Below are 27,846 nucleotides of genomic sequence, written 5' to 3'. Positions count from 1 at the left end.
GGAAGAATGTGGATTTGGGTATGTTTTAAAATTGGTGGAATAAGGAGTTACGCGACCTCCTGTGCCGGCTTTTTATTAAGTGTAGGTAGAGTGAATGACTCAACATTCCTGTCTCCTCCCACCTGCACTTCTCCTAGTGCTCGGTTCCATGTATACAGATTTTTGTACTCTTCTCTAGATATCTCTGAAGTGTTTTTAAAAGTCATTTATAAAATGCAGGCATGATCCTTAGAACAAACACCCAAATTCCAAACAGGAGGCAATGCGTTAACAGTATACCCAGCAAAGGGTCACTAACGAGGTGGTTTTATTCAAATGTGCAGTTCTAGAGAGAAAAACAAACAATGATTTACCCAAGCCTGCAAAGTCATTTTCTATGAAACAAATTATTCTCACTCAGTGAATGTAGATGGGCAGCACCGTCTATGAGCCATTTTTTGTTTCTGTCTTTGGGGTTTGTTACTCACTTAAAGTGGGTAAAACTTCATTGTGAAAGACCCAGCATAAAGCCAAGGTTAAGGCTAAGATAAAACAAAGAGAACCAATATTATAGTCTCAAATAATATGTCCTTGTGGGTTTTTTCCTTTATTTATTTTTTAATTGATGAATAAAATTGCATATATGTTGTAAAACATGATGTTTTGAAAAATGTATACATAGGCTGGGCGCAGTGGCTCATGCCTGTAATCCCAGCACTTTGGGAGACTGAGGCAGGTGGATCACTTGAGGTCAGCAGCTCAAGACTATCCTGGCCAACATGGTGAAACCCCGCCTCTACTAAAAATACAAAAATTAGCCTGGTGCAGTGGCACGTGTCTCTAATCCCAGCTACTTGGGAGGATGAGGCAGGAGAATCACTTGAACCCGGGAGGCGGAGGTAGCGGTGAGCTGAGATCGCACCACTGCACTCCAGCCTGGGTGAGAAAGCGAGACTCTGTCTCAAAAAAAGAAAAAAGAAAAATGTGTATATTATAAATGTATATACTAATATTGCAAATGACTAAATCAAGCTAATGAACATAGGTATTACCTCACATTTAATTTGTGGTGAGAACACTTACTATCTACTCTCTTAGCAATATTTAAGTGTACAATACATTATTTTTAACTATTGTCATCATTATGTATAATAGATATCTTGAACTTGTTTCTCCTATCGACCCAAACTTTTGTGTCCTTTAATCAATATCTTCCCAAGCCTCCCACCCCATCCCCTTTCTACTCTGCTTCTATGATTTCAAATATGTCCTTGTGAATTTCTCTCTTCCATGAGGACATTTAGGGAACTAGGGTCTTTTCTCTCTTGTACCTCCATCATGCCACCAGCCACGAGGCTGCAAGGTCAAAGCTGAGTGTCAAGGTCAGATGTGTTTCATGGGCCTGGCTACCCACCAGTTGGAAAAAAAAGACCCCACCTTATTGTACAGTCTGAGGTCTTCTGCCATCGTGCCCAGTGATAAGTTTGGCCCAAGCCAGTGCTGCCTCTGGATCCCCTGACTACCTATGTAGCCCAATCTCCTCAGCATGGAGGAGGGAATAGAGGGATTTAGAAGATGCAACAGAAGGGAGACGGCATGTTATTGGGAGACATATGTGAGAACTGGACAATCAGGCTTCAAAGGTGGACTGCATCTCACTCCCAGTGGCAACCAAACCAAATCAAGTCACATCATTTCTTGAATTTCCATTTGTTTTCAATTTGGAAATAAAGGAGGCTCGCGCAGGGCCATTGCATCACCTCTCTGGAATGTGGTGAAGGTAAGTGAGATTGTGCCTGCCCACTGCTTTGCATTCCAAGAGGCACCACTGCTTGCAAAGAACATCATGGACTCCACATTTGAACTGCCAGAGCAGAGGCAGGAGGGGCACCCCAAAGGCCACTACAGTGCAAGGAAAATGCTAGGTGGAACTTTCTGGAAAGTAGAAATCTTAGTGGGCAGCACCCCTCAGGTGCTATAATATAGTACAGAGAAGAAAGCTAAGACCAAGTCAGAAAGCCTAGGTCCAATCACACACATGATATGAACTACCTAGTTTGTTATTCATAAAACAGGGATAATCAGAGCTCCTTCTTATGTTACTTCAAGGATTCCGGTGTGAGAGATGTAAGGACAGCCAATATCTGATGAGTGCTTACTATGTTCCAGACGCTATTCAAAATGCTTCACAGACCTTCACTTAATCCTGACAGTCCCTGCAGAGGCAGGGATAGAGGACTAAGCTAAGGCACAGAGGTAAGTAATTTTGTTCCAGGTCACAAAGTTAGAAGAAATGGTAAAGATGAGATTCAAATCTAAGTGACCTGATTACAGTGTCCATGCTTTCAAACACTGCTCAGCTGCCTGGTGGAGGGTGTTTAACAGATGTGGAAGAATGACACTATAATGTTACCTCCACTATCCTTAAAATATTGATGTCTCACTGATCTCCCTCAGTCAGCATCCCACGAAAATTCAAATAAATATTATTTATAAACTATTATTACCCAAGTGTGAATTCGTACCAGCACAAATGATTAATATTTTAATGGGCTCGAGTCTCCTTTTTAACTATTAATAGTTCAGCATCACAGTCAGAATGTGTAATTTTTAAGTCCAGAATATTCCCCTTTAGTGTTGGGCACAATGCTACATAATGAAAAGCAAAAAAATAAAAAGTTTAAAAATTTTTTAAAAAGTCCCCATTTCCATTGAGACAAACCACAGCTGACTTATTTACTGCCCTCCTAATAAAAAGGTTTCATGTCCAGTTGTAGAAAGCAAAAATAAGGCTTTGATTGGATCTCCTCTCTTTTACACATAACTTGTTTTCAGACCATTCATCCATCATCCTACAGTCTTGACCTTTCTTTGTGTCATATTTTAAATATAAAGTCCTACAGCCCTAAAGATGGGTAATTCAGTCATCGTCGTATTAATTTTTCCCTCATCTCTCGTGAACTTCACAGCATATGTCTGAACTCTGGCATTTGCTTCAAATGCTCAGCCTCTAATAGAGAACAGTTAACTGATCAAGTGAATTTGTAATGTGTTCATACATTTGTCACATGGCCCTTAATATAGTTTCTTGAATGTGCTCAGAACCATCGGGCGTGGTTCCTAATTTAGCCTCCTGACAGTCACGTGTTTCTGTGATAAAAACAGCTAAACAGGAATTTTGCAACTTAACTGCTGTCCTGAACTAAAAATATAGAGCTAATCATTCCAAGGCGCATCAAAAAGATATTCCGTATGACATTACATATATGACTTGATGTTCTTTTTTGATTTGCTTCCACATCTCCTTTACTGTATATTGTAAGTCAAGTCACTTTGTAACGGAAGGCTAGAGTTTCCCATACGCAGGTTTGGTAGAACCCAGGTGGAGGTCTATTTGAACCTTCACCCTCTGTAATGCTCTCCCTTGTCCCCAGATTCATCCACCTGTCTCTGGCAGATCACTCCACCTCTTAGAGCTGAATTTTAGAAAATGGCAGTCAGGAGCAAATATCCCGATATTGTTTCTCTTCCTCTGAATTTTTTCTATCTTTGCTATTTAGCAATTTGAGGAGCATGTCCTTGATGGGAAAACGTCAGTCTATAGTTGCAAGGAAAGGGGGCTGACTTAGATTTGGACTCCCTGACATGCCAGGATCACGCCAGCATCCCTCATTAACTGCATGGCAGCTCTGGAAGATCATTATGGTTTGTGAGCATTTCATATTATATGTTTAAAATGTGTTATCATGGTACAATTGGCATACAATAGTCTGCACACAAGTATATATTTTAACAAGTTTGACATATTCATACGCCTTGTAAATCAAGATTGTTAACATATCCATCACCCCCAAAAGTTTTCCCATGCCTCTTGGTGATCCCTTCTCCCACCCCTGCCTGTCCTTGTCATCCCCAGGCAATCAATGATCTTTCTAGAACTCTATATTAGCTTTAACTTTCTAGAATTGTATGTGCATAGAAATGTACAATGTGTACCATTTTTTTCTCTAGCATTTCTCCTTCAGTACAACTATTTTGAGATTCATCAATGCTGGGGTGTGATGCAGTAATTAATTCTCTATTACTGCTGAGCAGTATTGCACAGTATAGATATGCTGTAGTTCATTTATTCATTCACCGGCAGCGTTTTGCCCAGTTTTTGGCTATTACAAATAAAGCTGCATGTTTTTGTACGAACATATGCTTTTAGCTCTATTGGGTACAAACATAGGAGTTGAATGGCTGGATCATATGGTAGGCATATGTTTAACTTTTTAAGAAACTGGCAAAATGTTTTCCAAAAAGATTGTACAATTTTACATTCCTACCAGATGTGTATGAGAGTTCCAGTTCCTCCAAATCCTTACTGACACATAGTAAATTCCATTTTTTTTTAATTTTAGGCCTTTTAATATGTGTTGTATGACTGTGGTTTTATTTTGCATTTCCCTAATGAGCAATGATGTTAAGCATCTTTCCATGTGCTTGTTTGCCATTCATATATTTTTTGGTGAACTGTTCAAATATTTGGCCATTTTTTTCACCTTAGTTGTTTATTTTCTTGAGTTCTGAGAGTTCTTTCTACATTCTGGATATAAGTTCTATCAGATACATAATTTACAAATATCGTACTGTCTTAATTACTGCAGCTTTATATACAATGTTGAATTTATGTAGTGTCAGTCCTCCAACTTTGTTCCTTTTCAGAGCTGTTTCATCTATTCTAGATCCTCCACACTTCTATATGAATTTTAGAATCAGCTTGCTAATTTCTTAAACTAAAAAAGTATAAATGCCTGTGAAATTTTGATCGGAATTGCCTTAAAGATATAGATCAATTTTCAGGAAATTGACATGATAACAACATATGAACATGATATATCGCTCCACTTATTAGACTTTTTAAAATTTATCTGAGCCATGTTTTGTAGTTTGCAGTATATTGGTCTTGAACATCTCCTGTCATTTCTCATCTCTATTTCATTCTTATCCTATTAAATGGTACTTTTATTTCAATATCCAATTGTTTATTGGTAATATGTAGAAATGCAGTTGTTTTTTGTACAATCGATTGTTCTTGCATCCAGAAGCCTTGCTAAACTCACTTTTTAATTCCAGTAGCAACTCTGTAGATTCTATCAAATTTTCTACATACATGATCATGCCATCTGCAAAAAAAACAAGACAGTTTTTTTTCTTAGTTTCTCATCTGGATGTCTTTTATTTCTTTCTCTTGCTTTATCACACTGTCTAGATCTTCAGTACAATGCTGAGTAGGAGTGATAAAAGTACACATGTCTGTCATCTCCCTGAGTTTTGTAGTAAAGTACTCATTCTTTCATAAGTATGATGTTCACCATAGTTTTCTCATAGACTTCTTTTATCAGGTTGAGAAAGTTTCTTTTTTTTCTTCTTCTTCTTCTTTTTTGAGACAGGGTCTCACTCTGTCACCCAGACTGGATCACAGTGGTACGATCTCAGCTCACGGCAACCTCTGCCTCCTGGGTTCAAACGATTCTCTGCTTCAGCCTCCCAAGTAGCTGGGATTACAGGCACCCGCCATCACGCCCAGCTAATTTTTGTATTTCTAGTAGAGATGGGGTTTCACCATATTGGCCAGGCTGATCTCAATCTCCTTACCTCAAGTGATCCTCTCGCCTCGGTCTCCCAAAGTGCTGGGATTACAGGAGTGAGCCACCATGCCCATAATAAATTAGTAATAGAAAGAAACTTTCTTTTACTGGAAAGTTTGTATCCATATTCATGAGGGATATTGGTCTGTACTTTAGCAGTGGTCTAGAATTTTTGATATATTGTATTTCAATTTTTATTCAATTCAAATGACTTTATAATTTCACTGTGATTTCTTCTTTGAGCCTTGGGTAAAACAATATCATTTAGTTTCCAGTATTTGGGGATGATCCACAGATCTCTCCAGTAACTGAATTCCATTGCCAGAGAACATACTTCTGTGAATGCTTCTAAATGTATTGAGATATGTTTTTTGTTGTTGTTGTTGTTGTTGTTGTTGTTGTTGTTTAATTATACTTTAAGTTCTAGGGTACATGTGCACAACGTGCAGGTTTGTTACATATGTATACATGTGCCACGTTGGTGTGCTGCACCCATTAACTCATCATTTACATTAGGTATATCTCCTAATGCTATCCCTCCCCCCTCCCCCGACCCCATGACAGGCCCCGGTGTGTGATGTTCCCCACCCTGTGTCCAAGTGTTCTCATTGTTCAATTCCCACCTATGAGTGAGAACATGTGGTGTTTGGTTTTCTGTCCTTGCTATAGTTTGATCAGAATGATGGTTTCCAGCTTCATCCATGTCCCTACAAAGGACATGAACTCATCCGTTCAGGACATAGGCATGGGCAAGGACTTCATGACTAAAACACCAAAAGCAGTGGCAACAAAAGCCAAAATTGACAAATGGGATCTAATTAAACTAAACAGCTTCTGCACAGCAAAAGAAACTACCATCAGAGTGAACAGGCAACCTACTGAACGGGAGAAAATTTTTACAATCTACCCATCTGACAAAGGGCTAATATCCAGAATCTACAAAGAACTTAAACAAATTTACAAGAGATATGTTTTATGGCTTAGAATACCTTGGCAAATATTCCTTGTGTGCTTGAAAAGACTATGTAATACACTATTGTTGGATGGAGTCTTCTATAAATATCAATTAGATCACATTGTTTGATAGTATTGTATAAACATTCTGTACTGGTAATAATGTGTTGTTTACTTGTTCTATCAATTATTGGAAGAAGGTTATTGAAATCTGAAATTATAATTGTGCATTTGTCTATTTCTCCTTGAGGTTTTATCACATGTTGCTTCATGTACATTAAAGCTCTGTTTATTAGGTACGCAAACATTTTGGATTTTTATGTTTTATTGATGAATCGACCCCTTTATTATTTTGACACGATCTTCTTTATTCCTGATAATATTCTCTTCTATGAGATCATCTTGTCTGGCATTAACATAGCCATTCCTGCTTTCTTTTAATTATTGTTAGCATGGTGTACATTTTTTCATTCTTTTACTTTTATCCTATCTGTGTCTTTATATTTAACATGTCTGTCTTGTAGGCAGCATATAGTTGGGTCTTGCTTTTGAAAATCTGACAATCTCTGCCTCTGGGTGTTTAGGCTATTTACATTTAATGTGATTATTAGTATGGGTAGGTTTAACTATATCATCTTGTTATAGCTCTTTATTATTTTAGTGATTGATTTAGGATTGATACCACACATCTTTTAACTTATTGTAATATACCACTTCAGGTGTAATATGAGAACCTTACAACAGTAAGTTTTCATTAACACCCTCCCAGGTTTGTACTATTGCTGTCATCTATTTTACTTTTACATAGGCAATAAATTTCACACCACATTGTTATTATTTTTAAACAGTCAATTATCTTTTTAAATGATTTGAATAAAAAGAAAAAATATTATACATTTATTCACATAGTTATCATTTCTGGTGTTCTTCAGTCCTTTGTATAGATCCATATTTTCATGTGGTATCTTTGTCCTTCTTCCTGAAGGATTTTAACATTTTTAACATCAACAATTAACATTAAAAAAAATTTTTTTTTTGAGATAGAGTCTCACTCTGTCACCCAGGCTGGAGTGCAGTGGCACGATCTCGGCTCATTGCAAGCTCCACCTTCTGGGTTCATACCATTCTCCTGCCTCAGCCTCCTGAGTAGCTGGGACCACAGGTGCCCACCACCACGCCCGGCTAATTTTTTGTATTTTTAGTAGAGACGGGGTTTCACTGTGTTAGCCAGGATGGTCTCAATCTCCTGACCTCGTGATCCACCCGCCTTGGCCTCCCAAGTTGCTGGGATCACAGGTGTGAGCCACCACGCCCGGCCAACATTTACAATTTTAACATTTCTTACAGCATGTCAGGGTCAGCTGATGAATTCTTTCAGTTTTTGTAGGTCAGAAAAAATCTTCACCTTTGTTTTTGAAATATATTGTTGCTAGGTATATAATTCTAGTTTCACAGCTTTGTTCTATCAGTACTTTTAAGATTTTACTCCTGGCTAACACAGTGAAACCCCGTCTCTACTAAAAATACAAAAAAATTAGCCAGATGTGGTGGTGGGCACCTGTAGTCCCAGCTACTCGGTAGGCTGAGGCAGGAGACTGGCGTGAACCTGGGAGGCAGAGCTTGCAGTGAGCAGAGATCACGCCACTGCACTCCAGCCTGGGTGACAGAGTGAGACTCCACTTCAAAAAAAAAAAAAAGATATTAATCCTTTAATAAAGATATTAAAGATATTACTCTGTTTTCTTTCTTATATTGTCTCTGATAATAAATCATCTCTAATCCTTAACTTTGTTCCTCTGTAAGCAGTGTGTTTTTTAAGGGGCTGCTTTTCAGATTTTCTCTTATCCATGGTTGTCAGCAATTTGATTATCATGTGCATTGGTATAGTTGGATTTTTTTATTTTCCTTATACATGAGGTTTATTGAGCATCCCAGATCTGTATGTATACAGTTTTTATCAAATTTAGAAATTTTCTGACCATTATTTATCCAAATTTTTTTTCCTCCTCTTCTCCCTCTCATCTCTTTTGGAGACTCCAATTACATACATATTGAGCTACTTGAAGTTGTCCCACAATTCAATATTTTTAAATTCTCTTTTCTCTGCTTTTCATTTTAGTCTCTATTGCTGTAATTTCAAGAGAATTTATCTTTTCTTTTGCTTTAAATTGCCATTTTTAAAATACATTCATTCTAGTGTATTTTTCATCTCACACATTGTAGTTTTCATCTCTAGAAGTCAAATTTTAATCTGTTCTTGTATCTTCCATGTCTCTTTTTGAAAATGTAGAACACAGTTACAAAAACTGTTTCCATGTATTTTTCTACTCATTCTAACATCTTTCTATTTCTAGGTCAGTGATATAATTTGGTTTGTCCCCGCAAATCTGATGTTGAAATGTAATCCCCAGTGTTGGAGATGGGGCCTGGTGGGAGGTGTTTGGGTCATAGGGGTGGATCCCTCATGACTTGGTGCTGTCCTCGTGATAGTGAGTTCTCATGAGATCTGGTTGTTTAAAAGTGTGTAGCACCTCCCCTCCCCACTTTCTCTCTCTTGCTCCCTCTCTCACCATGTGAGACGCCCACTCCCGCTTCACCTTCTGCCATGACTGTCAGCTTCCTGAGGCCCTCACCGGAAGCCAAGCAGTTGCCAGCACCATGCTTCCTGTACAGCCTGCAGAACTGCGAGCCAAATAAGCCTCTTTTCTTCATAAGTTACCCAGTCTTAGGTATTTCTTTATAGCCATACAAGAATGACCTAACACAGTCAGGTTGAATTGATTGATCTTTTTCTCCTTAGTATGAGTTACATTTTCCTGCCTCTTTGCATGTCTGGTGGCTTTTGGTTGGATGCCAGGCATTGTTTATCTTCTTGGGTGCTGGATTTTTTTAATTCTATACATATTATTGAGCTTTGCTCTGGGATGAGCCTCTTGAATATAGTTTTATCCTTTTTGGTGTTGCTTTTAAAATATGTTAGGTGGGGCTGGAAAAGTGTTTAGGACTAATTGTTCTCCATAACCGAGGCAAAACCCTTCTCTGTACTCTACCCAGGTCTCTATGAATCTTGACGTTTTCTAGTCTGGCTGTAGGAACAAGCACTCTTCCTGGCCCTTTGTAAGTGCCAAGCACTGTTACCTCTCATGTTTTAGGGTGGTTCTTTCCCTGTCCTTAAGAAGGTTCCTGAAACTCATGCACTAATCAGTTCACAGCCCTTTTCTAGAGAGTAGTAGCTAATCAAATATATTTATAAATTGTTCATACATTTGCCACATGCTCCTTAATATAGTTCCTTGAGCGTGCTCAGAACTACTGGGTGTGGTTCCCAAATAAGATAGCCTCATGACAAGCTGTCACATGTTTCTGAGATAAAAACAGTCACATAGGAATTTTGAATCTTAACTACTGTCCTGAACTAAAAATATAGAACTAATCATTATAAAACATGCCAAAAAGGTATGCTAAATTACCACATATTGACTTTATGTATGTTTTATTTTTCAGAAGCACAATTCAAAATCAAACCAAGAGGAATTCTTTTGGAACAATTTTAAGCACCCAGCTGAATGAGAAACAAAATATTTCCAAATGGCCTAGGTCTGTTATTTAAAGTACTTAAAAAGAGATAGTCTCTATTTTAAGTCATATCCCAGTCCCTTTCCCCACCAAGAAGTGGTATTTTCCATAAGGAAGACAAGAAAAAAAAGCTCATGAAAATTAGTTCACCTCACTTCTACAAGAGGCATGCAAAAACCATACAGATCAATATATATTCATATTGTACATGAAAACAGATTTTAATAATTGTTTTTGCTTTAATCTTAGAACATACTATTTATCAATAATTGCTTGCTGAATATATTAATAAGTTTCAATGAAAAGTTCCCTTCACTTGAGTTTTGGTCAGGTTCTAAGCTATATGGGAATTATAGACATGGTGAAAAATCGTGGGTTTACCTAAGACTAAACTTCAACTGTTGGCCAGTTTTTAAAGGTTTGTTGTTGTTGTTGTTGTTTTAAAAAGGCACCAAATATGATTCATGACTACAAAAATAACCTTTATTATTCATACTATAATATTTGCTATTTGTATTTTAATTCTCCTATAAGCTGACATTTTGATATTTGAAAAAATATATACAACCCAAGTGTCTATTAAAATCAGTTCATTAGGACATAAAACAACTCATCTGAGATGTAATTTGGCCATTTCAAGGTACTGATACTTTTGAAACACATTTAGGACCACATGGAATACAGAATGGGGCCAAAACACAGAAATGTGCTTTTGGGCTCATGGATATGCACTAGAGGTGACTAGACTATATTTTCAGTCAGGTGAGTTTATCCACTTCAACAAAAAGCATTGTTAATTCAATACAACTCTTCCACCCAATAATCTATATTTTAAAAGAAATAAGCATTTTGCATCTGGAACAAAATGAATGCTCTGAGATGAAAATAGTAGAATTCAGCCTGCTTGCACAGGAAATATGCCAAAAGGAAGAAAGAGGAAGCATACATTAGGCACATTAGAGTCACTACAAATTTTAAGTCCCTTCTTTGAAGCAAATAATCAGAAGAAATGGCCTGATTTCTAATTTTGTGCCCACTTACCAAGAGTCATTCATAACTCTCATCTATCTCCAGATGGCACTTCAGATGCTAGGTGAATGGCAGCATCGTGGAAATGTTTAGGCTTTACTCAACCAGTGTCAGTCATGAAGTATCTCCTGAAGAATGGAGAGTGTCTTTGTTTGCCAAGATGCCCTGCTTTGAATACTGCTCTGATTCAATTCGCTCTTATTTCCTAAGCCAAATTTAAGATCGTAAGACTCTTCTGAGAAAATTCTAAAGACCATCCATCACACTCTGTCCGTTCTACTTATTCTGTAATATGAACCTAAACATTTCTACTCTTTAAACATGGGCTAGGGAAAGGGAGACCCAAGAGAGTAGGAATCCATGGTCCACCCTCTCAACTAGGAAAGGAAATCAAAGCAAGCCACAAGGAATCCAGAGACAGATTAATTACGGATTTGTCATTTGGTGAAGATGAGCAAAATGAAAGGTTTCATCTCTCTAACCAAGATGTACAATTTCATCTCTCTGGCATTAAACCTATGACCATATATTAGATGCCCATTGATATTCCAATGAGAAGGGTTTAATGGGAGGAGAGGAGGCATTTTCCAAGCTCCATCAGTCCTTTTAGCCCACTAAGTGATGTCTTCACTGAGCTCTCATAACCTTAAAAGACATCACAAATCTACAACTGAAAAACTTGGAATGCCATTGCCTTTTCCTTTGAATTTTCCCAAGGAGAGGAGGTCAGGGAACAGGCTGGACTACATTCTGTTTATTTCAAAAGAAACTCATTTTCTGCCAAGCAGTTGCTCATCTACCGAAACAATCTGTATCATCAAATTTGAGGACATTCTTTCCATGCCATCCTACTTAAACCAACAGAACTTGAATAGCGCTGCTTTGAACTGAGTTCTTACATATTAAGGTAAATTAAATACATAGTTGAAGAAGAGCAAAGTTCATGAAGAATTGCCGAGGTGTCCTAATTTCTCTGGATGTGGGCACCCCAGTCCTACAGTTTCTTGAGCAGGTACCATGTGTCTATGGATTCAGTGACATAGAACTCAGCTTGGTATTTAAGTAACAAGATCAGAATGTTGTCTTATTTTTTACTACTATATCCCCAGCCCTGTTTCATATCATATAGCAGTTGCTCAATACAAATTTATTGAAAGAATGAACTGGATATTTTAAAGATTATGTTTTTGCCTCTTTTATTTTCCTGTATTTTAATTATTTTTACACTGCAGATATTGCCTGTGACATGAGGTAAATGTGAGAGGGATAATTAAAATAAGTAACATTAATAAAAACATGTAGGGGCGCAGTGGCACATGTCTGCGATCCCAGCACTTTGGAAGGCTAAGGTAGCCAGATTGCTTGAGCCCAGGAGTTCGAGACCAGCCTAGCCAACATGGTGAAACCCCATCTCTACTAAAAACACAAAAAATTAGTGGGATGTGGTAGTGCGTGCCTGTAATCCTAGCTATTCATGATGCTGAGGTGGGAGAATCGCTTAAGCCTGGGAGACGGAAACTGCAGCGAGTGGAGATCATGCCACTGCACTCCAGCCTGGGTAACAGAGTGAGACCCTGCCTTAAAAAATTAAATTAAATTAAATTAAAACAAAAATGAGTAGGATAACCTCTCTCTGGAAAGAAACCAAGAACAACAGAAGAGCATTCTGAAAGAGGCCACAGGTGAGCCCAGGGCAACAATGCTGATCTGACGCAAAGACTGTGTTCTGATTGTCTCCACGAACCAACACCCCCACACAAGGCTTAGGAAACCCTGCAAGACCAAAGCTGGCCCATCAGCCAGCACTTTTTACCTCAGGCTTTTTACGTCACTTTTATGTCAGGCTCAGCCACGGTTATCTGGGAAACATCAGAGATAGAATAAGCCCAAGTTCACAAGGGAGAAAGCACTTTCTTGACACATATAGAACGCCATAGAATCTATAGCTGTCTTTTCGGTAACCCTTCTCATTCTTTGCATTTCACCATAAACATCACATCCCTAGGCCCTTGTAAGTCCGGATTGCGTGCAACTTACTTTCCACAGCCCCCAGTACCTTCCTTATCCCAGTATTCATCACGATGCACCATGATGTCTATTTGTCTAAACTGTGTGTGTGCCACCAGTGACATCTGTCTTCTTCATCCTGACTCCAGCTCCACATAATGAAATTAAGGAAGGAGGGAGGGGACTGAGAAGAAAAATAGGCAGGAAAGAGGGAGGACAAGTGTGGTCAACCACAGAGTAAGGGGACATCTGGAGTATTGCTTCCCTCTGAAACAGGAGTTGTAATTCTAATATCTTCACAGACTAGGAAGAGCCCTCTTATTAGTAAGTGGTAAGAAACAGAAATCTCACCAGGCTGCAGCCCTGTGCCTGTGCATACACCAGGAGCTAGAGGCAACAGCCAGGAGGAACTTAGAGAATGTTTTGCAACATCGCACAAAATGGTAAGCAAAAAGCCTGCATGAGTGTTTCCAAAAATAAGTTTCTCCAAGCTGGACCATGAACATTGTCAATAATGCTTGCCCTTCCCCAGTGTGAGGAGGGCAGCACTGGTTGTTCAGCTCTGAATGCTCTCAAACACAACTTTTTCTTTTAACTCCTTTTAATTCCAGATTTTCCTAAGTCTACTAATAGGATCATTACAATAATAATAATACAATGGGAATCATAACCAAAACAGCATAGCTAGAAGGACCTTCAGAAAGGGACAGAAAAAAAAAATAGCAAGAGCACAGCTTGCCAAAGGCTATTCAGATATCCAATTATGCCTATTTTTTTTTTTTTTTTTTGAAACGGAGTCTTGCTCAGTCGCCCAAGCTGGAGTGCAGTGGCGTAATCTTGGCTCACTGCAAGATCCGCCTCCCAGGTTCATGCCATTCTCCTGCCTCGGCCTCCCAAATAGCTGGGACTACAGGCACCTGCCACCATGCCCGGCTAAATTTTTTTTGTATTTTTAGTAGAGACGGGGTTTCACCATGTTAGCCAGGATGGTCTCGATCTCCTGACCTCATGATCCACCCGCCTCGGCCTCCCAAAGTGCTGGGATTACAGGCGTGAGCCACCGCACCTGGCCCAAATTTTTAAATTAAAATTAAATTTAAAAAAAATTCCAATATATAAGCTGGAATATGGTTGGAGAATAATGAGAATTTTAAGTAAGAATTTTCTTTTCCTATGAACCCAAACAGCAAAGAGTCCTCATAACTGGCTGACCTAAGAGCCAGATGTCTGTCTAGCAACCTGGTGACTAAGCTGGTGGAGAATACACATTAAGAATATTCATTTTCAATTTCTTCCAAAAGAAAATTACAGAAGTGTCTATTTCTTATTTCTGCATGTTCCTCTCTAATGAAGGGTACTTCAAAAAGTTTTTTCTAAAGACCTCAGGGCAATGATAGAAGCATGCTGCAAGTAAAAGGTACAAATCACACTTTGAGCCGTTTATTCACACATTCGTGACCAAACGTTCTGTGGCCAGGGTCCATCCTACAAACCTGAAGCCCTGAATTTTGGACTGTGTCCTAAAGAAGTAAACACAATTTATTGCTATAATTCCTCCCCATTCCACTTTTAAGAATAAAATATAAGTTTTAAAACGTGAAATGTCTATGGATACATGTGGGTATCATAGAGCACGTAGGCCACATGTATACACACGTACACTTGAGAGGGCCTTGGTGGCTAATATTTCTTTCTATTAATCTGGCATACTCCCCCACCCCCACCATTTCATTGCTTTTTCGTGCAAGTGACCACAAACAGTGGATCTAAATTTGGCACATGTCAAGGTCAAGTGATGCAGCAAACAGAATCTGACCTCAAACAATATGCCTTTGTCCATTCACCCGTCCACGTAAATGTGCACACACACTTAGCCTCGCTTGCTCCAAGTACATAAATCTTCATCCCAGAACATTACTTGCTTCTTAATCGAACACTTACAGAGAGAACACATCTGGATATGTTTGTTCCTTCCCCTCCATCCCCCATAACCCTCAACCCCTCAACACATAGCACAGCTGTAAGAGCAAGGAGAATATGCTTTTTAAATTCCATTGGCTCATGTAGGCACAGAATGTGAAGCAGCTCCAAAATGGACATCAAGTAAAAAATACCAGTTTTCAAAACTCTGTAATTATGTATTTACACAAATTACATAATCCTGTATGTATTTACATACAATTACAGATTATCAAGTAAATAACACAAGGTTGTAGTGTTAATGAGATGAAATAGAATAAAAACACCAGAAGGCAGCCATTTGTTTATCTACAAAACAGGACCTGGCAGGGCAGGTTCCCCAACACTGACCTAGCATGTCCTTCACCACTGCTTGGGGACATTCGCATGACAGATGGGAAGGTTGTTCAGCCCATGCTCGGTAAGTCTTTGACCACAGTGCAAGTGTTGGCACCAACAAGACAGTGGTTTGGCTATCTAAGCATCTGTTTGTGAAACCAGAACCTCCATTCCACAGTGGCTCAGGGCTGCCATTCACTGGGCTTTGGGTCTCTTAAGACAAGAACCGGATGCAAACCCATGAGCTGGGGATGACTCACTCTACTGCCCAATAGACAATGCCCACACCGAAACCCTGAGCCATCCACTCTCCCAGTTCGACTATTTACATAAATCGCATGAGTCAATATTTATTTATTTACAGACCATTACAGTTTATTGTATCAATTGCCAAAAGCATATAACAATTTGCTCGTCTTAAAAAAAAAAAAGTACCAAACAAAATTAACTCCAAAAGTAGACCTTGAAGTAGCATTTTATAGGAATGCATGAAGATTTTTATCTTTTTCACAATTTTCTTTCTTTTAGGTCGATTATCTAAGGTCTCATGCTACTTTAAGACTACTTTTGGCTGTCACCTAAAATCAATTTTTTCAGTGCTACATAGTATACCTATGACATCCTAGAAACTTGATTCTTCCCTGTGGTCAAATGTTTAATATTTTTCAGCCAAAAAAAAATGCCTTTTGGAAAAACTAAAGCCTGAATATGTGCACATTTTAGCAGCAGCAAAGGGTTAAATAATAAATAAGAATACTACTTTTTGGAATTAAATGCAGTTTCTGTTTAGAAAGGAAAATAAAACAAGAAAATAAATGAAGAGGACATTCTGAGCGTTATCATAAATCAACTATTTTACATTGCTTCTGTCCCCTCCCCCCTAAAATATCTCTTAATTCCAAATATTAGACTTAGATTATCCTTAATGCACATCAGCAGGAGGGCATTGCCATGTACTCCAACTTGGACCACAGAAAGGCAAGACATCGTCGCAGTAAGTCATGCGCTTCTAGCTCATAACAGCTGTCACTCACCAGTGACACACTTTTATTTTTCATAGAGAATGTGCATCAGAGCAAAATAAAGTTTGAATAGTAAATTTTAAAATTAGTTCAATAAATCCCAACACATGTTTAAACCGTCACTTTCCACTTCTCAACACAACTGGCTAGAAAGTGTCATATGTAGATGAGAATTTGTTATAAATTCCTTTTTTCTTAAATATTGCTTTAAGAATTTGGCTCTTTTCTCCTTAGTATATAGTAAGAAATAGTCTCGCTTGCCCAAGGGCAAGTTCCAAAATTATTGCTACTAAAGAAATACGTATTCTTATGCTTTTCAGCATAAAATGTTATAAAAGCCTTGTAAAAGATATTCTATATAGTAACATCCCCTCTAAAAAAATTGAGCGCTTGTGGAGACCATTTTAAAAAACAAAACACAGTCAACAAGTATAATACTTTCCCCCTCATTGTCATTATTGATAACGATTTATTAGTTTCATTTTGCAAGTTTTACTAAGGGTGCTATTACCACGTAATTATGACAGTTCACACTGATAGCCATTTTCTCTAAAAGATGTTACAATGACCCCTATGATACTTCTATAATTTCATATTTGATAGCCAAGTGAACCAAAAAAAGTTTACAAGTACGATCCTGTTAATCTGATTCTTACGTCTTTAAAAAAATAGTCTGTGCTATGTACTTTTTTTTCCTTTTTTGAGAATTCTAAATCAATACAATGTTTGATGTTAATACTGTCATTCTGGAGATCGGCTAAAATAAAAGCATAGTTATTATTTAGCTTTGGTATATTCTGCGACAGATTTAAACAAGTAAGACATATATCAACCCTCATATTTTCCAACCATGAAGTTACAATAGTGGAGTCACTTATGAGAGAGGAAATATTGCAGACACAGAATCAAAGTTTGAGACCCAGTTTATCTTTAATCCTCTGGGATAAGCTATGAAACAAGCAGTCTGAAGAGTGAATACTCAGTGTCATGAGCGATGTGCATAAGTTTACAATAATATGGGCACAAAAGAGATTGTCGCCTTTAGTACATTAGGGTCATTAGAATTTCTTATATCCATGCACCATTATATCTACTTGCATGAATTTACCACAGGTTCATAGCAGACTTTGCCATTTAATGCTTACAGAGCCTAAAGCTTCCAAAATGCCTATCTGGCCTGTACATGTTTCATTAAAAATAAACTCTATATAATAAATAAATATATAAAATAAATAAAATGTTGCCTTTGGAATTTCTATAAATAAATTTAACTTTTTTTTAATTTTTATTTTTTATTTTTTTTTATTTTTTACTAAGAGGTCTTTGCTTTAAGTTCACTGGGATGATACCAGTGAGAATTAACTGAAAGTCTTTTAAGTAAGACTGCACCCTCGCGCAGGCCACCAGCCAGAATCCTGATAAGTCGAAGTATGGCAGCTGTGCTGATATAGGATGAAGTACAACTGATCAGAAATGAAAAGCGTGTCTATTTCCAGCATGCATCAGGCCGCAGTCCTTTTGCCCTCACTCCGCCCACATCTCCCGCTGCACACACACACACACACACACACACACACTCCTAGCGCTCAGTCTCTCTCTCTCTCCTCTTCTCTCACGATAAATCAAGCAAGTGGCCCTAGGCAGCCCTCCAGGAGGAGAAGCCTTTAAGTGCAGAACAAAATCAGCATATTCCCATCCAAGCCTCCATCATACATTATGCATGCGACAAAGTTTGGCAACAGTGGAGCTGATGTGATGACACAGCTAATCAATAAGAACCCACCGCGTGAAACCTTTATAGTGGTTACTTTTTTAAGGGCTCAAGTGAAGAAATTGTCTTTGTCAACTTTGGCTTAGAATATCCTTATACAGTTCAGGTACTTTGTCGGGGTCCACTGGTCTAGGTAAAAAATGTGTGAATTTCTGGTGCCGTTTAGTCCTAGTCCCTTCTCTCGGAGTCCCATCTTTATTTAATGCAACATAGTATCGCCTTCCAGTGTCCACGTGCTTATATAGGTTTGATGAGTACGTATTATACCAGTTTTCTTCGAACTGTTCTCTGAATACACACTCTTGGGTTAGTTTTTCCTGTAAAAAGAAAAAGAGGGAGAACATTAGGAAAAATAGCTAATGCATGCTGGGCTTAATACCTAGGGGATGGATTGATAGGTGCAGCAAACCACCTTGGCACATGTTTATCTATTTAACAAACCTGCACATCCTGCACATGTACCCCAGAACTAAAAATTAAAATTAAAATCTTTTAAAAAGGTAAATAAATATGTTGCAAAATTAGCTACATTCAATATTAAAAGTAACATTCCGTTGCTACACAGTATAACCCCCATGAGAAAACACTGATGTTTTAGCCCATTTTAACCATTTTAATGCATTTTGCAAAAACTGCCTAACCCTACAAATTTAACTACATTCTAATCTCTAACTCATAATGACTAAAACACAAAAGAGTCTAAACGTTTTCTAGTTAAACTCTTCAACATGCCAATCATTTGAATGAGTCAAATGCAAGGAACACCTAATGTCATACGTTGTTCCCATTTTTCCTAGAGCAGCTATGTGGTGACCACACTGGGAGGGAGAGCCTGTGCCTGTGGCAAGGCTCAGATATAACAGCTTTAACACCCAGTATATATTTTATAAAGTACCTGCTGCAGAGATCAACATTAGCAACATGATCAGTGATGTCAGATATGTTCTGCCCTTTTTAGCAGCAGCATTTACTTACTACTCTCTATGAGTGGTTTTTAAACTTCATTCCGTGTGTAGCAGAATCACCTGAGATGCCTTTTCAAGATGCAGACTTCTGAGCCCCAAACCTTTAAAACTCTGATTCAGCAATTCTCAAAATATGCATTTTTAACAGGCCCCTGGGAGAATTCTAATGCAGAATCCTAACTCTCAGTCTACATTTTAAAACATAATGCTTCTATCATGACTGAGTTTTCCTGAATCCAACGTAAAAGCAAATATTCTGGCCTTCCTTTTCCTTGAATTTACATAGAAGAAGAGACCCCTAACTAAAAAAGCTACATTCTCAGGTTCACAGATACCAAGAAGAAACGTGCATTGATCCAGATCACAAAGGTTCTGCATCTTCCCAGATGGACTACACTTCCTCTCTACTCGAGCTTTATGAAAGCTGGGGTTCAGTTGAACCCCACAACCTAGGGCTCCTGGGGTTGCAAAACTCATGGGCAGTAACAACAAAAATAACACACACACACACACACACACACACACACACACATCCCAAAGCTGTGAACATGCCCCAGGCAAAACTGTGTGCATTGAAGCTGGCCCCTAGAGAAATAAGGTGACAGGACTTACTGGCCTTTTTGCTCTTCTCACTGTTCAACTGAAACTTTTAAAATCGATATCTTTAGTGTTTAAACAGTAAACACAAAAACAACTTGTTAGAAATAGTTTCTTTTCTCTTACCTACCTGGCGCCTTATATAAATAAGAAAACAAATAAGCAAATACAGATAAGGACATTCGTTTCTGTCATTCAGACCCAGGGGACAGACAGTAAACTTTATACACCACCAAAATACAGACAGTTCTCTTTCCATGTATGTAGTTAAGGACACAATTTAATAAAATGAATTCACAGATATCAGCTGGGTAGAATCCATCATCCCCAACTCCTTGCAGAGTAAGTCAGGAGAGCAAAGGAGAGGAGAAAGGGACAGAATTTGACAAAATCAATCAATAGCCCATCATGAGGCCACCTTCTCTAGGTCCCTTCCCTAATCCAAAGGCTTAAACCACACTCAAGAGGTCATGAGGGCCGGCACTTCCTGACAGGTGCTCTTCTATGTGTTTGGAAGCACTGAGTAGGTTTTTAGCAAAATACTATCTCACTGGACAAGTTTTGCTAAGTGAGCTGAAAGGGGAAGCAGAAAGGAAAAACAATGCATCAGGCAAGGACAAAAAGGATGGGAAAACTTTAGACCTCTGGTGCTGTGTTCATGGGAACAGAATGAATCGCAGAAACCAAGCCCCACCCCAAACTGGAATACTCTCATCTGAGGGTGGCCGGGAGAAGCAGCTCTACCCCGCAGGAGGGGTGCACAGGAGAGAGGCACTCCTGCACCCTCCTCTGCATGTGGGCCTAGAGGGGTGCTCTTCTGGGGCAACCCAACCTCCTCCTAAGCTGGGGAGATTGGGCTGAATGTGACTTCCCTCTCATCTCTATTGAAACGGATAGAAGATTAAGTGTGTTAAAGACATTAATGGCTATTTTAGTCCTTACTTCCATTTGCATAATAGTCTCCTCACAGGCAAGATTATTCCTGGCTAAAAATAGCTGGTTTCGGTTTGCTGTAATTAAGTGAAATTTCTAAACAAATATGTGCATTTTTTTATCATTAATAAAACAGACCAAAAGATGGGATTGGATGAGCTTTTAGTTCTACAAGGGACAAGAAAAACTAATTAAAAGTCAGCTTTCTTTTTTCCAGCAGGAAATCACATCACCTACAAATACTACGGAATTAAACTTTATTTTAAATGTAGAACACTTCCTCCTCCTTTTTGAGCCATGAGTGAGGCGCTAGCTTATATTTCCTCTGCATACATAGCACACCCATAGCACAATGGTTTTTCTTCGATCAGAAACAGATACACAAAAATCCCAGCAGAAGATAATGACTTTATGTGATGGGAAAGCCTGACTTTGGAGTGAGAAGCCTGCTCCTATCCCAGCTTCAGCCGTCACTAGCTGCAGGGCTTTACAACTGGTTCTCTCACCTCTCCAAGTCTCAGTAACCTCATCTTTAAAACAGGTTAGTAATAAGTGTCTTGAGGCAGGGTTGTGACAGAGATCCAATCAGAGAGCAGTGCTGAACACCGAGGAAGCTCCCAGTCAACAACAGTGTTGTTAATATCACATTAACATCTTAACATCTTAGAACCTGAATAAACCTTAGAAAACAGCAAATGCAACTTTTCCAGTTAAAATACATGGGACAGCAAGGCCCAGATGTGAAGCAATTTGCGCCTGGTCTGTGCCACAGGATCTTGTTATTATGTAATGAAGCCACCAGAGCAAGAAGTTTCCAGGAGCCCTAGCACAGCCACCACCCTCTTGGGACCAGGCCCTTCCACTTTTCACTTTTCACTAAGCAAGTAAAAAGAGTCTTACGTGGAGGCCAGGCGCAGTGGCTCACGCCTGTAATCCCAGCACTTTGGGAGGCCGAGGCGGGCGGATCACGAGGTCAGGAGATCGAGACCATCCTGGCTAACACGGTGAAACCCCGTCTCTACTAAAAATACAAAAATATTAGCCGGGCAAGGTGGTGGGCGCCTGTAGTCCCAGCTACTCGGCTGAGGAAGGAGAATGGCGTGAACCCAGGGGGCGGAGCTTGCAGTGAGCCAAGACCATGCCACTGCACTCCAGCCTGGGCGACAGAGGGAGACTCCGTCTCAAAAAAAAAAAAAAGAGTCCTATGTGTCTATTTCAAAATGCAATTTTTGAATAATTCTATTTATCTGCAGGAGGAATGAGTGGAGAGGGCAGGAAAATAGCAATCATGAACAAAATTCCGCAGTGGTAGAGGTATCACTATCTAAGAATGAAACATGAAATTGTTTTCAGTGCTTAAGAAAAGATTCTCATTTTATACTCTTTTAAAGAATATGAAAATCCCCCTTTTAAAAAAGTAAATATGCTAAGAAATTGAACTGACCTTTTCACTGCCAGTTAACACTGCCCTATTTCCCTAGCAGGCTATTAGAGCATCGTTCACACACACACATAACTCAGAATATAAAGCCAATTATTCAATTTCAAACAGTATAATTGGCCAGGCACAGCAGCTTATGCCTGTAACCCCAGCACTTTGGAAGGCCCAAGCAGAAATATCACTTGAGGCCAGGGGTTCAAGACCAGCCTGGAAAACATAGTGAGACCCCCATCTCTACAAAACAAAAAATTAGCTGGGCATGGTGGTGCACACCTGTAGTCCAAGCTACACAGGAGGCTGAGGCAGGAAGGTCACTTGAGTCGAGGCTGCAGTGAGCCGTGATTGTGACACTGCACTATAGCTTGGGCAACAGAGTGAGACCCTGTTTCTAAAAATCAAAAACAAACAAAAGAAAAACAGTATAATCTACAGCCAGCATTTTTTGTGATGGCTGAGTCCAATTCCAATTGTCTCATACACAGGAGGGTTATATAACTTCAGTCAACAAGTTAAATGAGATTGTGCAAACATGACATTGCAAAATCACCGGTACATTTTAGCTCCTGCAATTACACCAATTATGCCACACAGATCAGTTTAGATCCCTTAAAAATTAAAATTATGAAAAGTGATAAAGACTGTGTTACTCATCTAAATCTTACATATGCTTTTAAATAATTTCTTCCTCTTATTGGGGATTATGCCAATGTGTGATTTTTGTTTTAGACGGAGTAGCAAGAGCTACAGAAATAATCTCTTTAGGATCACACTTCAGTACTTAGTGATACAATATTTAGTTGAGGTGAAAATATTTATGTTATGTATTTCTACTCCAAAATCATTTCTCTAAATAAAAAATAAGTAAATGAATGCAAATTTGGATAGCAAAAAATATTAACCTGTATTCTTATATAGATGTGCGGATGAAGGGAAGGGGTAGGGGAGGGAGTGTCTGCCTTCAAATAAACTATACACTCTAGAATTATAGAACTCAGATGTTTTAAAACTCACCACATGTTTCTAATGCAGACAGTTTATAGAGTATTCCACTATAAAGTGATCAATTCTTGTTTTATTGTATTTCCATGTTTTAATTTTTTTTTAGATTATTTAACTATAGCTGTTTATGGCATACTTATCTTTGAACTGTTGGATTATATCACTAGGCTTGGGTGGAGAATGTGGATTTAATTCAAAAGTCTACTAAAGTCCATGCTTTGGAACAAAATCTGGTGAATGTTAGCAACGATGGAAACCTCTTTTCATTTTATATCATCAAATTCCAAGCGGTGGGAAAAACTGAAATTAAAACTTCAAAACTTTTACCAAATCCTATTAAAACCAAAGTATGAGATAATAATGTGAAAATTATAGTACAGCCCAGGGAATGCTTAGGAATGTTATAACACATAAACTTATACTGACACTATTTAAAAATATTAGACAATTTGAAAAAGTGTAATCCACATGGGCAACATTATGCTCGATTCGTATCTATGCCCACTTAAAAAATGAAGCCAGAGTTGTTTCAAAAGTCAAGGCTTAGTAATAGTTATTGAAAACGTATAGACTTATGCCATGCTGTTATTTTAAAACATAATTTCCATATTAATAAACATGTGGTGTCGTTTTGTCCACATGGTTGCATTTATTCTACTCAATGGGCCGCTTAGACTACTTGCTGCTATGTTATAAACTACTACAATGCATCAGCTTATGATCAGTGACTGTACAGACATTGACTTCACTGTAGAGGTCCCAAACATTTCATAAGTTAATGACTTCAATGTAATCATTCATTCTCATATCTACTGTTTATTACAGTCATGATATTGTAAACCTCCCTTAACCACAATTACTCGTACAGTTGTACTCTTCCTCATTAATAATCTAGCAGTAAAGCCTTAATGGGAGTTGTTGCAAGGATCAGGGTGATTAAATATAATGACTAAAGGACCATTAATAAGAAGCCAGGTCTTTTCACTCTCCTCTCATGGGAGAAGTCCCCAACTACACAGAAAGCAACAAACACAGAGAGACGAGGCAAGAGGGCACTATTTATTTCATGAGAAGCTCCCACCCAGACCCAACCCAATATGGCTCACCTCAAGCCCTGTTTTCCAAAACCTCTAAATTCCCCAGTATTCCAGATGGGCCCTGCTTTTATATCCACATTCCTGGCCATCAAAATTGCCACCAGAATTGTGGGAACAATTGAATCAGTTGTGTCTGGTCCACATAAACAAAATAAACCAAGTAGGTAGGCCATTTTTCATTTTGTCTCATCAAAGTATATAGGAAACTAAGAATTCCTAAATTCTCTCCACTCCTCCTCCACCTAAAACAAAAAACGAAAAGGAAAACAGAAAAGACCCTTTCCCAGAAGCTGCTTACGTCAATATTTGGGAACTCAATGATAGAGGTCCCAGGCTGAATCTAGTCACACACACACACACACACACACACGCACGCACACATCTTCAGTGCTGCATGCTCACCAACCATGTGGTACCCAGTCTGCTGCCAAGGACAGAACCTGCCAAATATACCACAGGACAAACTAGACAACTGAGAGGTCTTCCTTGGAAGCTGCCTATAAAAATGAGCTCATAACTCATATTAGCTCATAAACTTTTAACACATGTTCAGAGGGGTACTCCCACAGAGGAAAGAAAGTCTTGTCAGGGAATAATAGAATTCAAGTTTTCAAAGTTTAGTATTTACTTTGAGAAGTATTTTTGCTTGTGTTAATGTTTAGTCAATGTACATTTAATCATTCCGTAAACAAACCTACAGGAAAAATTCATCAAATTTAACATCTTACAACATCAAGTTGAAAAAAAAAATCACATATAACATTTTTCCCCCATAGACTAGTGTCTGGTAAGAGTAGTAAAATAATTCAATGATCACTTAAAATGCACATCAAAGATATGCAAAAGCTGAAAATACTTCAAATTAAACATTACTCAGTAAAAGCCGAGAGTAGAATGCCCTTGAAGGATCAGATTGGCAGACAACAGAGAAATGGAAAGCTAAAAGGCTGAGGAGTAAAATTAAGGAAATAAGGATTCAAGAAAGACATGCTACAAAGACAATTGACTACATCTACTTTGTTCCCATGATAATCATGGGAGATACTGGAAGGGGCAGAATTTTTTTTAATGTACCAGACTTTCTATGATAGAGAAAGCAGACTAAATTCAGCACATGATTTGTAGAAATAAAAGGACAGAAAACGAAAGATTAACAAATAGAATGACAGTATAAGCTCAAAAACAGATTTTGAAAACTAAAAGATGCACAGAGTGTCCCTAGTAGAGGCATGCTGACCTTCCAGCAATACACACACATAATCCGGTAACTGTGGGCGAGTCGATTAACATTCCCGGGGCTCCATTTTCTCCTCTGTAAAAATGAAAAAATTGCACTAAGATGTCTAAAGTCCCTGTAAGCCTAAGATTCTAGTGATTCAGTCTTAGAAACATCAAAATGTGGAAAGCAAAGTTATCCACAGTAACTCTGGAAGGACATATTGAACAGGAAATGTAAAAAGGGACTCAGTGCAGTTGGAAAACAGGGAAAGAAACCAAATGAAACGGGCTGCATCACTTGCCCACTGCAGCAGGGAGGGGCAGAGGACGGAAAACACAGACTGCGTTCACGCTTCCAGAAGGTGGCAGAGAATGAGATTGCTGTTTCAAGGAGGAAAGGACAGGGAAGAAGACAGCCACTTTGGCCCCAGGGGCTCTCCTTCTCTTCCCCGGGAGACCACTGGGAGGATACAGTCCTCGAAGGCATCGCTACTTCCTTGCACTCTGGGGCCTGCCACATCCTCTTCCCAATGTTGGCCTCAACAGACAGGGCTCATTCATGAACTGTCTGCTTGACCAATAAACCCTACATCATGAACTACCCAAAGAGAACTTACTGGGAAGAAAAGCCAAATCCCATAAGAAAACAAAAAGTTAGCAATGTCATAGCACACTCAAATCTGGGGGAGCAGCTGGACATAAGCACAAGGCAGAGAAAACGCACCCTGAAGATCAATGATGCCAGGGATCCCTGGGCACTATATGATATTTCCACGTGGCTCTTGAATTTCTCAGACACCCACAGCGGATGCCCATGTCCCCTCAGCACCCCCATGTCCACCCAATACCCACAGAGAAGTCCTAAGCAAGAATGCAAGGGAGATGAAGCTGTACCTGGCACCCTCCCCACTCCTTGGGCCCCAACTCCTAGCCCCCACTATACTCACGTCAGCCCCGATTTCTCGGGAACTCATCCCTTATGCTGACACCACCTTTTGATAGATTAATAGAAATGGCCCTTCCCCTCCTCAACACTGTGGTGGGCTATGTCTAATTCTCTCAAGGATAAGGTGACCTGACCATCTGGTCATTCCATTCCTCCAAGACACCAAATGAATATGCTGGCATGGACCTTTTTAAAAATTGTGCCTTAACCCTGAGAGACCGTCTCTGATGACAGAATTTTGGGTGCTATGGCAGCCTGTAAGTTCACCATTTAAAAAATAATAAGTATAATCACAAAGTAAATTAAACCCCTCATAAATTTCTTTAATTGAGCAGATAAAATAATCATGAGCAGCATATGAGAATAAAGTATGTAAAATTAATCTTGGTAAATAAGGCTCTATTGTTGGCATTTTAATATATAATTTGAGGAATGTCATGTTGGGATCTGGAGGAAATTTTTTATTTATCTTCGGAGGCTGTGTCATGGGTCTTAATTTCAGAATTCAAACTCGCAAGAAACACAGTGTCAGTGCATCTCTCGTGTGAGTACAGCATTTCTGTCACCCCCACACACTTGGGAGCGCGACTATGTGCTGAGCAGACACAAAAGTCAAGCACTACATGGGCCACTTTGTAGGCGTCATCTTCTCTAATCCTCACAGCCCAGCTATGAAGTGTCTATCGTTAGCCCGTTCTATAGCCTCAGCTCAGAAAGAGGGAGAAGACGGCCCATGGCTGCAGGGCCAGTGAGTGACAAAGTGGCGATCCCAGGGCCTGTGCTTCCACTAACCGTGCTTCATCTCCAAGTTGCAACTGGTCAGCATGCAAGTATAGACTAGAGTCTCCCATCAAAACGCAGCAAAATGAAAATCAGCTTGAAAAAGAGAGAAAACGAAAAAGAATACAAGCCAAGTCAACACAACCAGAAGAAAAATATCTGAAACACAGAAATTCACATGGAAAACGAAAGAAGGGGGAAAAAGGAAGGGAGGAAGCAAAGTGAGGAGGGAGAAAGAAAGGAATAGAGCAGGAGAACCTAAAGCTGAGAGCGGACAGCTGATTCTGTGTGAACACACAATGCAACATGGCAGCTAAATAGGCAAAAATAATTCAGGGCTACAGCAAAACAATCACGCTATGTACCATGGGGACAGGGATGTCTTTGGTACGACCTTGGCAAGTCTGTTCTTAGAATACTGCATTAAGCTTTGGGCACTTCATTACAAAGAAGCAGCAAACTTCAACAGAGATTTCAATGAAGAATTACAAAAAAAAAAAAAAGATTAAAAGGGAATCAACGAATGTCAGGATCGTAAGCATTTACAGACAGCATGAAGAAAGACAGCTCTGAGTGTGGCTCTCACACTTAGCACCATAAC

At 39.0% G+C, this 27,846-nt stretch overlaps 1 protein-coding gene across 1 annotated transcript in view; it reads right to left on the bottom strand.

Annotated features, from left to right (window-relative positions):
* Positions 1-15,291: 15,291 nt before the first annotated feature.
* Positions 15,292-27,846, bottom strand: part of FGF9 (fibroblast growth factor 9) — a 33,675-nt gene continuing 21,120 nt past the window's right edge. Inside the window, exon 3 of the mRNA XM_004054245.5 lies at positions 15,292-18,586. Within this exon, the coding sequence (XP_004054293.1) occupies positions 18,341-18,586 (246 nt within the window). The 3' untranslated portion in view covers positions 15,292-18,340. The remainder of the gene's footprint in view (positions 18,587-27,846) is intronic.

The sequence above is a fragment of the Gorilla gorilla genome, chromosome 14, assembly GCF_029281585.2.
Source record: "Gorilla gorilla gorilla isolate KB3781 chromosome 14, NHGRI_mGorGor1-v2.1_pri, whole genome shotgun sequence".
NCBI classification, from domain to species: domain Eukaryota; kingdom Metazoa; phylum Chordata; class Mammalia; order Primates; family Hominidae; genus Gorilla; species Gorilla gorilla.
Note: the sequence above shows the minus strand (reverse complement) of the source record. Positions and strands in the feature narration are given on the sequence as shown.